Source organism: Carcharhinus amblyrhynchos, unplaced genomic scaffold, assembly GCF_965287045.1.
Source record: "Carcharhinus amblyrhynchos unplaced genomic scaffold, sCarAmb.v2.hapA chromosome_1325, whole genome shotgun sequence".
Taxonomy (NCBI): Eukaryota; Metazoa; Chordata; class Chondrichthyes; order Carcharhiniformes; family Carcharhinidae; genus Carcharhinus; species Carcharhinus amblyrhynchos.
The window spans coordinates 2,501-17,540 of NW_027651065.1; the positions used below are offsets into that span (position 1 = coordinate 2,501).

Consider the following 15,040-nt stretch of genomic DNA (forward strand, 5'->3'; position numbering starts at 1 on the left):
CAGAGAGAGAGAGAGGCACACAGAGAGAGAGAGAGGCACACAGAGAGAGAGAGAGGCACACAGAGAGAGAGAGAGGCACACAGAGAGAGAGAGAGGCACACAGAGAGAGAGAGAGGCACACAGAGAGAGAGAGGCACACAGAGAGCGGGGGGGGGGGCGGGGTGGGAAGGCTGGAGGGGGGGGGGGGCGGGGGGGTGGAAATCGACAGAGTGGGGTATACGGGGGATAAACAGACGACACTGAGTTCTGTTACTCACAAAGTAAACCGCCCCAAAGCTGCCATGTCCGATCTCTCGCAAATCGACAAAGAGTTTCTCTGGATCATCTTTGTAGAAAAGCTCCGCCACCTCGGGGTCCTTCAGACTGCCGGCTCGAGCATTGGTCAGCATCGTGGACACAGCACCCGGGGTCAGGGGTCAGCGCGTGCCCTCTCCGACCCAGGGTCAAGGGTCAGCGCCTGCCCTCTCCAATCCGGGGTCAGGGCCTGCCCTCTCCGACCCGGGGTCAGGGGTCAGGGCCTGCCCTCTCCGACCCGGGGTCAGGGGTCAGGGCCTGCCCTCTCCGACCCGGGGTCAGGGGTCAGCACCTGCACCCTGGGGTCAGACGTCAGCGCCTGCACCCTCCGACCCGGGGTCAGCACCTGCCCTCTCCGACACAGGGTCAGGGGTCAGCACCTGCCCTCTCCGACCCAGGGTCAGGGGTCAGCACCTGCCCTCTCCGACCCAGGGTCAGGGGTCAGCACCTTGCCACTCCAACCTGAGGGTCAGGGGTCAGTGTCGGACCTCTTTGCACTGCTTGAGAAGGGGGGTGGGGTCAGGGGAGGAGGGGTCACTGCGTTCACACCGCTGTCCACACAGTCACATAGAGAGCTGGAGGGAGAAAGAGACAGAGATCGATTACTGACACCTTACAGCCTAAACACAAAACCCCCTCCATCTCACCCAAAATAAAATTACCAACTAATTGATTGCTGTGTGTGCGGGACAGACAGAGAGATCGATTAACTAATCGATTAATTCTCCCTCAGCGTAACTCGAACAGGCGCCAGAGGGGTGGTGTCTCCGGGAATTTTCGCAGTAACTTCATTGCAGTGTTAACATAAGCCTTACTTGCGTCACTGATAAATAAACTTCACTTTTACACTAAAAAGAAACTGACTGTAAAAGTTCCTGTAGATACGTAGAAGAGAGAAAGATTGACAAAAAAACATTAGCCCCTTGCAGTGAGAAACGGGAGAATACCTAACGGGGAATAAGGAAATGGCTGAGGAATTAAATTTGTACTTTGCTTCACAAAGGAAGGAATGAAATAATGTACCAGAAGGTGCTGAGAGAAACATGTTCTAGTCGGGGGGGGACTGAAGGAAATCAGCATTAGGAGAGGAACGGTTTGGGGGAAATTGACTGGAGATAAATCTCCAGATCCAGATAATCTTCATCCCAGGATACTGACGGAAGCGGCCCTGGAAATTGTAGATCCGTCAGTGGGTTATTTTCCAAAATTCTTTGGACTGGTTCCTACAGGCTGGAGGGTAACTAACGCATGCCCGCTATTCAAAAAGGGAGGTAGAGAGAAAGCAGGGAACTGTAGACCAGAGAGTCTAACGTTGGTTACTAGATCCATTATCAAGGATTTCATAACCCAACATTTGGAAGGCAGTGGGATAATCGGACAAAGGCAGCATGGATTTACAAAAGGGAAATCCTGCTGGACAAATCAACTGGAATTCTTTGAGGGTCTAATTATTGGGAGCAATAACAGGAAGACAGATTATTACGGGAATGGGTGTAAATTGAGAGAGGCGGATACTCAGCGAGACCCTGGAGTCCTCGTCCATCAGTCTCTGACAGTAAGCGCGCAGGTACAGCAGGCAGTAAAGGAGGGAAATGGTCTGTAGGCCTTCAGAGCGAGAGGATTGGAGTGTAGGGACAGGGATGTTTTAATGCAATTGCACAGGGTGAGGGCACACCTGGAGTATTGGGAGCAGGTTTTGAGTCTCCTTATCCGAGGAAGGATGTTCCTCGCTACAGAGGGGGGCACAGCGAGGGGTTTCCCAGGCTGATCCCTGGGACGGCGGGTCCGTCGATACGAGGAGAGACTGAGTGGGTTCGGATTCTGTTCACCGGAGATTGGGAGAGGGGGATCTGATAGAAACTTATCAAATTCTAACAGGGTTAGACAGGGGAGATTCAGAAAGAATGTTCCCCAGGGTGGGGGGAGTCCAGAACCAGGGAGGGGGGGGTCACAGTTTGAGGGTAAAAGTTAAAGCTTATTTATTAGTCACAAGTAAAGCTTACATTAACACTGCAATGAAGTTACTGTGAAATTTCCCAAGGTGTAAACCTTTTAGGGACTGAGGTGAGGAGGAATGTCTTCACCCAGAGGGTGGGGAATGTGTGGAATTCACTCCCACAGAAAGTAGTCGAGACCAAAACAAACAAAAGAAAATTCCAGCACGGGAACAGGCCCCTCGGCCCCTCCTGCACCGCCCCGTGCTGCCCCCCCGACTGAACTAAACCCCCCTACCCTTCCGGGGACCGTATCCCTCTCTATTCCCCATCCTATTCACGGATTTGTCCAGACGCCCCCTTAAAACTCACTCCCGTATCCGCTTCCACTCCCGGCAGCGAGTTCCAGGCACCCCCCCCCCCCCCCCCCGTGTAAAAAAAATCTGCCTCGTACATCTCCTTTAAACCTTGCCCCTCTCACCTTAAACCTGTGCCCCCCCGCGTAATTGACTCTTCCACCCTGAGGGGGGGAAAAAGCTTCTGACTATCCACTCTGTCCCTCATCATCTTGTAGACTTCTATCAGGTCTCCCCCTCAACCTCCAGTGAGAACAAACCAAGTTTCTCCAACCTCTCCTCATAGCTAATGCCCCTCCGTACCAGGGGCAAACATCCTGGTCAATCTTTTCTGTAACCCTCTCCAAAGCCTCCACATCCTTCTGGTAGTGTGGGTGACCCAGAATTGAACTCTATATTCCAAGTGCGGCCTCACTAAGGTTCTATAAAGCTGCAACGTGACTTGCCAATTTTTAAACTCAGTGCCCCCGGCCGATGAAGGCAAGCATGCCGTATGCCTTCTTGACTCCCTTCTCGAGCTGCGTTGCCACTTTCAGTGCCCTGTGTACCTGTACGCCCAGATCCCTCTGCCTCTCAATACTCTGTGTACCTGTACGCCCAGATCCCTCTGCCTATCAATACTCTGTGTACCTGTACGCCCAGATCCCTCTGCCTATCAATACTCTGAAGGGTCCTGCCATTTGTTGTATATTTCCTATCTGTATCAGATGCATTATCTCACATTTGTCTGGATTAAACTCCATCTGCCACCTCTCTGCCCACTTTGAGAGATTTCAGGAAGAAATTAGATATAGCTCTTGGGGTGAAAGGAATCAAGGGATTTGTGGGGGGGGAAAAGTGGAAATTAGGATCTTGAATTCGATGATCAGCCATGATCAAAATGAATGGCGGGGCAGGCTGGATGGACAGAATGGCCTCCGATTTCTACGTTCTCCCTGAATATCCTGAAATCTTTCATCGAATCACCCCCTTAACCTTCCAAATTCAAGGGAATACCACCCAAGTTTGTGTTACTCCACATCATTTAACCCTATTCGGGTGCTGAACCAGAACACCAAGTTACTCAGGATGCCAGGACTCACCAACACCTCTGCTTTCTCAGAATGAGATATTAGGGGGTTAACATCGCAAGAACTTTTGAGTTGATTTAAAAATTGACGAGCTTAAGACATGTGTGATCAACAGATTTACCCCATTAACAGTTCTCTTTCTTTCAACATAATGATATTACGACCTCAGATATGGGTAACTGGACAAGAACAAAGGGTGTCTTGTGATTAGCTATATTGTATCAGACCACATGTGATCATAAGGATTGTAAAAGCTACATAAAGGGGGACTGTCCCGTTGTTCGGCACACCTTTGCTACCTGACTCCCAGCACTGGCTGGAAGTTACGTAGCAAAGGTTTGCCAGCTTGCATATGTAAGAAGAATAAAGAACTTCTGAATTGGACAGCGGTTGTTGTTTGCCTTTGTATCAGGGACGGAAGATTCTCACGAAAACTAACTTAACAATTGGCGCTGCGAGCAGGGTTCCAACCTATACAGATATTCTCCTAGGTGGGCTGAATAAGTGATCGTCTGGGTGTCGGTGACGTGAGACAGACGGGCTCACAAGCTAAGATTAACTTTGGTCTCTCTCACTGAACTAATACCCAGTCGACCTCTCATTCCCCGAGGCCCTGTACTGACGGAACCTGGAGACAGCTTCCGTCCTTGAACACCAACTAGTCCATCGCTGGGCAGTTCGAGTCCCCCGGTTGCCCTGGAGGTTAGATTCCCCAGGTTTATTCAGTAACAAAGTGGAGGGTTCAAGTCCCCCACATGTACCTGGAGGTTAGATTCTCCAGCTTTATTCAGTAACAAAGTGGAGGGTTCGAGTCCCCCCACATGTACCTGGAGGTTAGAGTCCCCAGTTTACTCAGTAACAAAGTGGAGGGTTCGAGTCCCCCACATGTATCTGGAGGTTAGAGTCCCCAGTTTACTCAGTAACAAAGTGGAGGGTTCGAATCCCCCACATGTTTCTGGTCACCTCATTATAAGGAGGATGTGGAAGCATTGGAGAGAGAGTGCAGAGGAGATTTACCAGGATGCTGCCTGGTTTGGAGGGTAGGTCTTACGAGGAAAGGTTGACGGAGCTGGGGCTTTTCTCTTTGGAGCGGAGGAGGATGAGAGGCAACTTAGTAGAGGTTTATAAGATGATGAGAAGGATTGATAGAGTGGACATGCAGAGACTATTTCCTCGGGTGGATGTAGCTGTTACTAGGGGGCATAACTATAAGGTTGATGGTGGGAGATATAGGAGGGATGTCCGAGGTAGATACTTCACTGAGAGTGGTTGGGGTGTGGAATGGGCTGCCTGCGGAGTCGGACACTTTAGGAACTTTCAAGCGGTTATTGGATAGGCACATGGAGCACTCCAGAATGACAGGGAGTGGGGATAGCTCGATCTTGGGTTTGGGCATAGCTCAGCACAACATTGAGGGCCAAAGGGCCTGTACTGTGCTGTTATGTTCTATGTACCTGGAGGTTAGTGTCCCCCAGTTTATTCAGTAACAAAGTGGAGGGTTCGAATCCCCCGCACAAACCTGGAGGTTAGAATCCCTGGGGTTTTGGTATATTAAATCCAGGAGGTTTGAGTCCCCCAGTGGCTGGAATTCAAGTCCCGAGATTGGTAAAATTTGAGGTTCGCTCCTCTGGGACATAGTAACAGGTGGGAATTACCAGGGACATACTGTAAAGTAACGGGCAAGACGGAAAACTGATTAGAAAAAAAATCTAAGGTTGACCTAATAATTTGAGCAGTTTTTTTTTGTGTTTCAGTGTGGTCTGGCTGCTTGTCGAATGTAGGTGGTTGTTGTTGCGTTAGATTGAAAGCAGGAGTTGTTAAAGAACAAAGAACAGCGCGGGAAACAGGCCCTTTGGCCTGACAAGCCCGTGCTGTCCATTCTAACACTCAGTCGGCGCCTCATTCCCATCCTCCTCCTACCTACGACTTTCGTCTACATCTCGTGGAGTCCACAATAAAGGGGGTGCAAATTTAGAGAGTTATAACCGGATTACGGGAGATCCAATTTAGGGACAATTTGTTGACGCCAATCAGCCCAAAAAGCACGGTTTTTTTGGGGGGGGTGTGTGGGAGAAAACCCACGCAGACACGGGGAGAATGTGCAAACTCCCACGCAGAAACCGACCCAAGCCGGAGATCCGACCCGGGTCCCTGTATCCGCACGGCAGACGGTGATAGTCACTGAGCTGCGGTGTTGCCCGTCCGGTTTAAGCGTACACTAACGACGGGAAGCACTTAGGCAACTCTCGGAGCAAACATCCAAGAGCGGCCCTCGCACGACCCACCCCGCGTACGCCCCTTGTTGGCCAACAAGGCGGACCGGATCCCCTGCGGATGTTAAAAACAAAAGAAACAAAAGCCTGTTTGTTCTTGTGGAATATTCATTAAGTTGTTTTCAGGGATAGTAGTAGTGAAGGGCAGGGAGTTAGGTGGAGTTGGAGAGGTGACTGCTTGTCCAGATCGGAAGGGAGTGCCCTGCCTCAAACACACAGCCGGTTGTTAAAGAGGGGAAATCGCCCACACAAGGGTCAGGACTTTGAAGTGGGCGCAGGGGACAACGGGACACTGAAGATAGTGAAACGCAAGTGATCAAAGTCTCTTGACAAATGGGTCAGACTTTAGATAAGTCAGGGGATGGGACCCCGTGACACAGAATGTGTCGCGAGATCCTGAAGGACGAGGGACATAAGAACATAAGAAATAGGAGCAGGAGTCGGCCATCTAGCCCTTCGAGCCTGCCCCGCCATTCAATAAGATCGTGGCTGATCTGATAGTGGATCAGTTCCACTTTCTCGCTCTCTCCCCTGTCTATCAGAAACCTATCTACCCGTGACTTCAATATATTCAGCGAGGTAGCCTCCACTACTTCAACGGGCAGAGAATTCCAGAGATTCACAACCCTTTGAGTGAAGAAGTTACTCCTCAACTCCGTTCTAAACCGCCCCCCCTTATCTTGAAGCTGTGCCCTCTAGTCCTACTGTCCTTTCTGAGCGGGAAGAATCTCTCTACCTCTACCCTATCCATCTCCTTCATTACCTTATACGTCTCTATAAGATCCCCCCCTCATCCTTCTAAACTCCAACGAGTACAGACCCAGTCTATTCAATCTCTCCTCATAGTCCAACCCCCTCAAGTCCGGTATCAGCCTAGTGAACCTCCTCTGCACTCCCTCCGTGGCCAAAATATCCTTGCGTAAGTGCGACGACCAAAACTGCACACAGTACTCCAGCTGCGGCCTCACCAGTGCCCTGTACAGTTGCAGCAAGACCTCCCTACTTTTTATATTCTATCCCCACCTCGCTGTAAAGGCCAACATCCCATTCGCATGCCGTTTCCCGTGCTGTGTCGTTCTTTGGATGTTGGCGTTCTGCGTCAAAAGGCCTCTGGGTCACTCCGGCTGCCCGGGTTTGTGTACCACTGCCTTTACTGCTCGATGACACCCACCTCGGGAAGGAGGGGAATATTGCAACACCCCCTCCCCTGACTAGCCGAGGCGGCTCAGTCTCCCACACAGCATCGCGCTTAACGGAATAACACTGGCCAAGGAGCAAAACGCTCACCAGGGGAAACACCCATTGCCGGGTGGCCCATTTGACTGTGTGCAGATCGAATTACCGCCTGCTGTAAGTACTGTCTTGTAACCGTTGGTGTGTTTAGTCAACGGATAGAGGCTTTCCCAGCTACCAGGCCTCGAGAGTAGTAAGGTAGTGAGCTAACATCTGAAACCAGTCTAAGTTGGTTAACCTTAGCCCTCCACCGCAGGAGAATATCGCTGGACTATCGGCTGCGGAGATAGTTTGTGGGAGACCACGCAGGACGCCCTGGGACGTAAACACAAGGCCGCCCGCCCAGACAGATTACACATTCTGGGAGACAAAATGCAGAAGTACTTCCACCAGCTTAACCTCGTACCACAGAACATTACAGCTCAGAAACAGGCCTTTTGGCCCCTGTGCCGAACCATTTTTCTGCCTAGTCCCACTGATCCGCACTTGGACCATATCCCTCCACACCCCTCTCATCCATGTACCCGTCCAAGCTTTTCTTAAAAGTGACCCCGCATTTACCACTTTATCCGGCAGCTCATTCCACACTCCCACCACTCTCTGCATGAAGAAGCCCCCCCCCAGTATTCCCTTTAAACGTTTCCCCCATGTCCTCTGGTTTTTTTTTTTCTCCCCTAGCCTCAGTGGAAAAAGCCTGCTTGCATTCACTCTATCTATACCAGTCTCACCTTATGCACCTCTATCAAATCTCCCCTCATTCTCCAGGGAATAAACTCCTCCCCTATCCAATCTCTCTCTCTGTAACTCAGCTTCTCGGCAACATCCTTCTCTGCGCTCTTTCAACCTTATTTACATCCTTCCTGTAACTAGGTGACCAAAACTGTACACAATACTCGAAATTCAGCCTCACTTATACAACCTCACCGTAACACTCCAACTTTTACACTCGATACTCTGATTTATAAAGGCCAATGTGCCTCTTTACGACCCTATCCACCTGTGACGTCATATTTAGGGAGTTCTGTATGTGTATTCCCAGATCCCTCTGCCCAACTGCACTCTTCAGAGTCCTACCATTTAGCCCCTACGTTCTACTTTGGTTTGTCCTTCCAGAGTGCGATACCTCACACTTGTCTGCGTTAAATTCCATTTGCCGTTTGTCCTTAAAGTTTCTTCATTCGCGGGATCAACTCCGTGGACACCGGATGAAGATTCTGACCTACTTCCCTGGACCACAGATAGGAGATCTCGGGCTAATGAAGAACTGGGATCCACCCAAACTCGGGCCAACGGTGGAAAGGACCGTTCCAAGTTCTCCTCCTGACTCCCAGCTGCAACCTCGCTGGATACGCCTGTAAACGGTGGACACCGACGTCCACTAACAAACCGTGACGTTTACCTTCACTTTCTTCGGTCTTTCGGATATTTTCCTAGACACCGGGAAGACCGGATCAATAGACAGGAAGCCTGAAAGACGGACTGACTAACGGACGATCTCACTCTAACACTTTTTTTCTACAAGTCTTACGAGTCTGTAAAGTTTATCGTAAGCAGGTGTTGCTCACACGTACCGCCGAAGAGAAGGTTTCCCCCCACCTTGTTCCCTATTCCTCTCGAACCCCAGGAAACGGTAAAAGGGTGAATCGAAACGGGAGTGATCGCGGAAGGAGGAAGGGGGAAGGGGGCCTGGACCACAGGAGGAAATTGGCTAATTGATAACAGCGGTAATGTCTATACGATGAAGGTGGGGGAGGAGGGGGGGTACGCTATCCACTTGTCAGAAACGTTACCAGCCCAACTCTACTTCCACTTCGCTGTAAAGAATCAACAAACATCTGGCTGATAAGAAACGGAACAGAACCCGTCAGTCATAGCTACTGCAGTTTAATATCACCCCAGTCCCAGGAGTAGGCCATCTAGCCCCTTCGAGCCTGCCCCGCCATTCAATAAGATCATGGCTGATCGGAGTTGAGGAGGAACTTCTTCACTCAAAGGGTGGTGAGTCTCTGGAATTCTCTGCCCGTTGAAGTGGTGGGGGCTGCCTCGCTGAATATATTTAAGACATGGGTAGATGGGTTTCTGATAGACGGGGGAGAAAGCGGGAAAGTGGAACTGATCCACTATCAGATCAGCCATGATCTTATTGAATGGCGGGGCAGGCTCGCGGGGCTAGATGGTCGACTCCTGCTCCTATTTCTTATGTTCTGATCCGAAGTGGATCAGTTCCACTTTCCCACTTTCTCCCCTTAATTCCCTTGTCTATTTGAAACCTATCTACCCGTGACTTAAATATATTCAGCGAGGCAGCCTCCACCACTTCAATGGACAGAGAATTCCAGAGATTCACCATCCTTTGAGTGAAGAAGTTCTTCCTCAACGCCGTTCTAAACTGCACCCCCCTTACCTTGAGGCTGTGCCCTCTAGTCCTGCTGTCCTTTCTAAGCGGGAAGAGTCTCTCTACCTCTACCCTATGCATCCCTTTCATTATCTCATACGTCTCTAATAAGATCCCCCTTCATCCTTCTAAACTCCAACGAGTACAGACCCAGTCTATTCAGCCTCTCTTCATAGTCCAACCCCCTCATCTCCGGTATCAGCTGAGTGAACCTCCTCTGCACTCCCTCCGAGGCCAATATATCCTTCCGCAAGTGCAGCGACCAAAACTGCACACAGTGCTCCAGCTGCGGCCTCACCAGTGCCCTGTACAGTTGCAGCAAGACCTCCTTTGCCTGTGGAGGTAATGCCTATCCTTGGCCTCCCCGGGACTGGTCCAGATCTTGCTATCTAATGCATGTGGTCCCCTATGTGTCCAGCATTATGGCTCCCTGCATCTCCACCCCGAGCTACACCTGTTAAGATCTAAACGGGCCATCACCGAAGCTGAGTGGTTTTGGATGATCGCATTTCACCCCCTGCCAGGGGACAGCAAGGGCAGCCCGAGAGCTGAATAAGGTGGCATCACCTCCTGAGAAAATAGCTTATCGTACAGCAGATGGATAAGAGGAAGTGAGCACCGCTATCTGCGAAGTTTCAGCTACGGGAACCCTCCAAAATTTTAGCCTTTATTGGTAGAGGGATTGAATTTCGGAGCCGTGAGGTCATGTTACAACTGTACAAAACTCTGGCGCGGCCGCACTTGGAGTATTGCGTACAGTTCTGGGTTGCCGCATTGTAAGAAAGATGTGGAGGCGTTGGAAAGGGTGCAGAGGAGGTTTACCAGGATGTTGCCTGGTGTGGTGGGAAGGTCTTATGAGGAAAGGCTGAGGGACTTGAGGTTGTTTTCGTTAGAGAGGAGAAGGTTAAGAGGTGACCTGATTGAGGCATACAAGATGATCAGAGGGTTAGATCGGGTGACAGCCTTTTTCCTCGGATGGTGATGGCTAACACGAGGGGACATAGCTTTAAATTGAGGGGTGGTAATTATAGGACGGAGGTAGGTTCTTTACTCAGAGGGTAGTGAGGGTGTGGAATGCCCTGCCTGCAGCAGTTGTGGACTCGCCAACTTTAAGGGCATTCAAATGGTCAGTGGATAGGCATATGGATAAGATTGGAATAGTTTAGGTTAGAGGGTCATTAGATTGGTTCCACTGGGTCAGCGCAACATCGAGGGCCGAAGGGCCTGTACTGCGCTGGAACGTTTCTATGTTGTAAAATCGAAAGGCTTTAGATTACTTGTTGGTGGCTATCGGAGGCACCTAATAGGCTCTGAGTGCTGTACGTCCATTCCAGACTCCCGCGACAATCTCACTGATTTAGCCAAGCATATTAAAAAGACGGCGGACAAAATTAGAAGCGAGGGGCAGAACTTTAAGGACTACAACCCCCCTGGCCGATGGCCCTTTGGTAACCTACGTGGGGACCGGGGAGGAATGTTAATGCATTTGGGAGTCATTATTCTGGTGGTGTGCTTGTCAGCGCCTGGCCAATAACAGAGCCCAAACTCCTCTCTAAAGGTTAAAGTTAGCATGAAACGATGAGGGGAGGGAATGAGATATCAAGGGGTTAACATCACATGCAACTAAGAACTTCTGAGTTGATTTCAAAATGACAAGCTTAAGGCATCTGTGATTAACAAACACACCCTTTAGCATTCTCTTTCTTCCAACATAACGAGATAATAACCTTAAATATGGTTAACCAGACTAAAATAAAGGGTGTCCTGTCATTAGCTATATTGTATCAGACCACATGTGATCTGAAGGATTGTAAAAGCTACTTAAAGGAGGACTTCCCATTGTTTGGCGCGCCTTTGCTACCTGACTCCCAGCACTGGGCGGAAGTTACGTAGCAAAGGTTTGCCAGCTTGCGTATGTAAGAATAAAGAACTTTCGGATCAGACAGGGGTTGGTGTTTGCCTTTGTATCAAGGATGGAAGAGTCTCACAAAAACGAACTTAACAAGACAACTAAGGAAATTTGGCATGTCCGCCACGACTCTCACCAACTTTTACAGATGCCCCGTAGAAAGCATTCTTTCTGGTTGTATCACAGCTTGGTCTGGGCTCCTGCTCTGCCCAAGACCGCAAGGAACTACAAAAGGGTGGTGAATGTAGCCCCAATCCATCACACAAACCAGCCTCCCATCCATTGACTCTGTCTACACTTCCCGCTGCCTCGGGGAAAAGCAGCCGGTATAATTAAGGACCACCCCACGCACCCCGGACATTCTCTCTTCCACCTTCTTCCATCGGGGAAAAAGATACAAAAGTCTGAGGTCCCGTACCGACCGACTCAAGAATAGCTTCTTCCCTGCTGCTGTCAGACTTTTGAATGGACCTACCTCGCATTAAGCTGATCTTTCTCTACACCCTCGCTGTGACTGTAACACTACATTCTGCACCCTCTCCTTTCTTTCTCTATGAATAGTATGCTTTGTCTGTGTAGCATGCAAGAAACAATACTTTTCATTGTATCCCGATACACGTGACAATAAATCAAATCCTTTTCCTTCTCCCCTCTGTACTCTATGAACGGTATGCTTTGTCTGCATAGCACGCAAGAAACAATACTTTTCACTGTATCCCGATACACGTGACAATAAATCAAATCCTTTTCCTTCTCCCCTCTGTACTCTATGAACGGTATGCTTCGTCTGCATAGCACGCAAGAAACAATACTTTTCACTATATTCAATACACGTGACAATAATAAATCAAATCAAGGACTGATTAGGGACAGTCAGCATAGCTTTGTGAGTGGAAAGTCATGTCTCAGAAATTTGATTGAGTTTTTTGAAGGGGTGACCAAGAAGGTAGATGAGAGCAGTGCAGTTGTTGTTGTCGACATGGAATTTGACAAGGTTCCGCAGGGTAGGTTGTTGCATAAAGTTAAATCTCTCAGGATCCAGGGTGAGGTATCTAAATGGTATAAAATTGGCTTGATGACAGGAGCCAGAGGGTGGTTGTAGAGGGTTGTTTTTTCAAACTGGAGGCCTGTGGCCAGCCTCAGGGATCAGTGCTGGGTCCACTGTTATTTGTCATTTATATTAATGATTTGGATGAGAATATAGGAGGCTTGGTTAGTAAGTTTGTAGATGACACAAAGGCTGGTGGCAGATTGGACAGTGAAGAAAGTTATCTCCGATTGCAACGGGATCTTGATCAATTGATCAAGACATTGGTAAGGCCACACTTGGAATACTGTGTACAGTTCTGGTCACCCTATTATAGAAAGGATATTATTAAACTAGAAAGAGCGCAGAAAAGATTTACTAGGATACTACTGGGACTTGATGGATTGAGTTATAAGGAGAGGCTGGATAGACTGGGACTTTTTTTCTCTGGAGCGTAGAGGGGTGATCTTATAGAGGTCTATAAAATAATGAGGGGCACAGATCAGCGAGATAGTCAATATCTTTTCCCCAAAGGTAGGGGAGTCTAAAACTAGAGGGCAGAGGTTTAAGGTGAGAGGGGAGAGATACAGAAGGGTCCAGAGGGGCAATTTTGTTCACCCAGAGGGTGGTGAGTGTCTGGAACGAGCTGCCAGAGGCAGTAGTAGAGGCGGGTACAATTTTATCTTTTAAAAAGCATTTAGACAGTTACATGGGTACGATGGGTATAGAGGGATATGGGACAATTGGGATTAGATTAGGGGTTTAAAAAAAGGGAGGCATGCACAAGTTGGGCCGAAGGGCCTGTTTTCATGCTGTAAACCCTCTGTGATGGCATTTACTGAGTTAATTTGCTTATTTCTGATACTTCATTGGAATATTGATGCTAATTACCTGGTTGAGGTTACTTAGCTGATTTATTAGTTCAGTGTTAGTTATTGCTGGTATTTACCTGGTTGAGGTTATTTACCTATTTTAGTAGTTGTTGTTAATTGTTTATTGATGCTGTTTACCGGGTTTATTAGCTTATTGACATTTTACTGGGATACTGATGCTAATTACCTGGTTATTGCTTTTTTTTAACCTAGTTTATTAGCTCAGTGTTAGTTATTGCTGGTATTTACCTGGTTATTGAGGTTACTGAGCTGGTTTATTAGTTGTTAGCTATTATTGGTATTTACCTGGTTATTGCAGTTTTTTTTTAACCTGGTTTATTAGTTTGGTGCTAGCAATCGTTGGTGTTTACCTGGTTGAGGTTATTTATCCGGTATTAGTTCAGTGTTAGTTATTGGTGTTCAGCTGGTTATTGTGGTTTTTTTGAATTCAGTGCTAGTTAATGCTGGTATCTACCTGGTTATTGAGGTTATTTACCTCATTTAAGTTCAGTGTTAGTTACTGGAGGTACTTATCTGGTTATTGAGGAACCTTATAGCTGGTTTATTAGATCAGCGTGGCTTATTCTTGGTACTTGCTTGGTTATCGAGCTGGTTTAAGTTGTGTTAGTTATTCTTGGTATCTACCTGGTTCTTGCTTGTTTTTTTTTAGCTGGTTTATTAGTCTAGTGTTAGTTATCGCTGGTAATCACCTGGTTATTGAGGTTACTGAGCTGGTTTATTACTTCAATGTTAATTATTACTGGTTATTGATGGTTTTTACCGGGTTTATTTGCTGATTTTTGATAGTTTCCCAGGTTCTTGATGCTAATTACCTGGTTATTGGGGTTACTGAGCTGGTTTATTACTTCAATGTTAATTATTACTGGTTATTGATGGTATTTACCGGGTTTATTTGCTGATTTTTGATAGTTTCCCGGGTTCTTGATGCTAATTACCTGGTTATTGAAATGATTAACCCGGTTTATGGTTGGTATTTACCGGTTTATTGGCTGACTGGTGGTGTTTTACCTGGTTATTGGTGTCATAGACCTGGTTAATTGGTTTGATGCGGGTATTTACCTGGTTATTGAGGTTACAGGCCTGGTTAATTAGTTCAGGGTTAATAATGGCTGTTTATTGTTGGTTTATTTGCAGATTGGTGATATTTTAGCTGGTTATTGGGGTCATTGAGCTGGTTTATGGGTTAATTGCCGGTGTTTTACCTGGTTAATTGCTGGTTGACGGTGTTTACCTGGTTACTGACGGTTATTCCGGCTCTTCTGCAATTTGATGTTTTTTTTCCCCTCTCTCGATCTCCCGGGCCCTCCGCCCGCTGCCTCCGCCTGGGCCGCACTTCCGGTGTGCGCCGGCCTTCCCCTTCCCCCCCTGCATACCACTTCCGGTGGGCGCCTGCCTTCCTCGTCCGCTCCACTTCCGGCGGCGCGGCTCCCTTCCCCCCGCCCCCCTCCATCTTCGCCCCACTTCCGGTCTGCCGCCGCCCGCCCCTGACGCCACTTCCGGTCTGCCCCTGCCCTCGCCTCACTTCCGGTAGCCGCTTCTCCTTCCCCCCCCCCGACCCATTTCCGGTCTCCTTCCTCCCGGTCGTTCCCCCGACACACTTCCGGTGTCCGTTCTTCCAACCGGTTTCCACCCCCCGCCCCCCTCCAAGATCGGCCC

At 48.7% G+C, this 15,040-nt stretch overlaps 1 protein-coding gene across 1 annotated transcript in view; it reads right to left on the reverse strand.

Annotated features, from left to right (window-relative positions):
- Positions 1–14,733, reverse strand: part of LOC145340714 (serine/threonine-protein kinase TAO2-like) — a gene marked incomplete at its 3' end in the record, with an annotated part of 16,668 nt that extends 1,935 nt beyond the window's left edge. Inside the window, exons 1-2 of the mRNA XM_080185175.1 lie at positions 14,616–14,733; positions 258–869 (exon numbers count right to left, since the gene is read on the reverse strand). Coding sequence (XP_080041301.1) covers positions 258–389 — 132 coding nt within the window. The remainder of the gene's footprint in view (positions 1–257; positions 870–14,615) is intronic.
- Between the last annotated feature and the right edge of the window lie 307 nt (positions 14,734–15,040).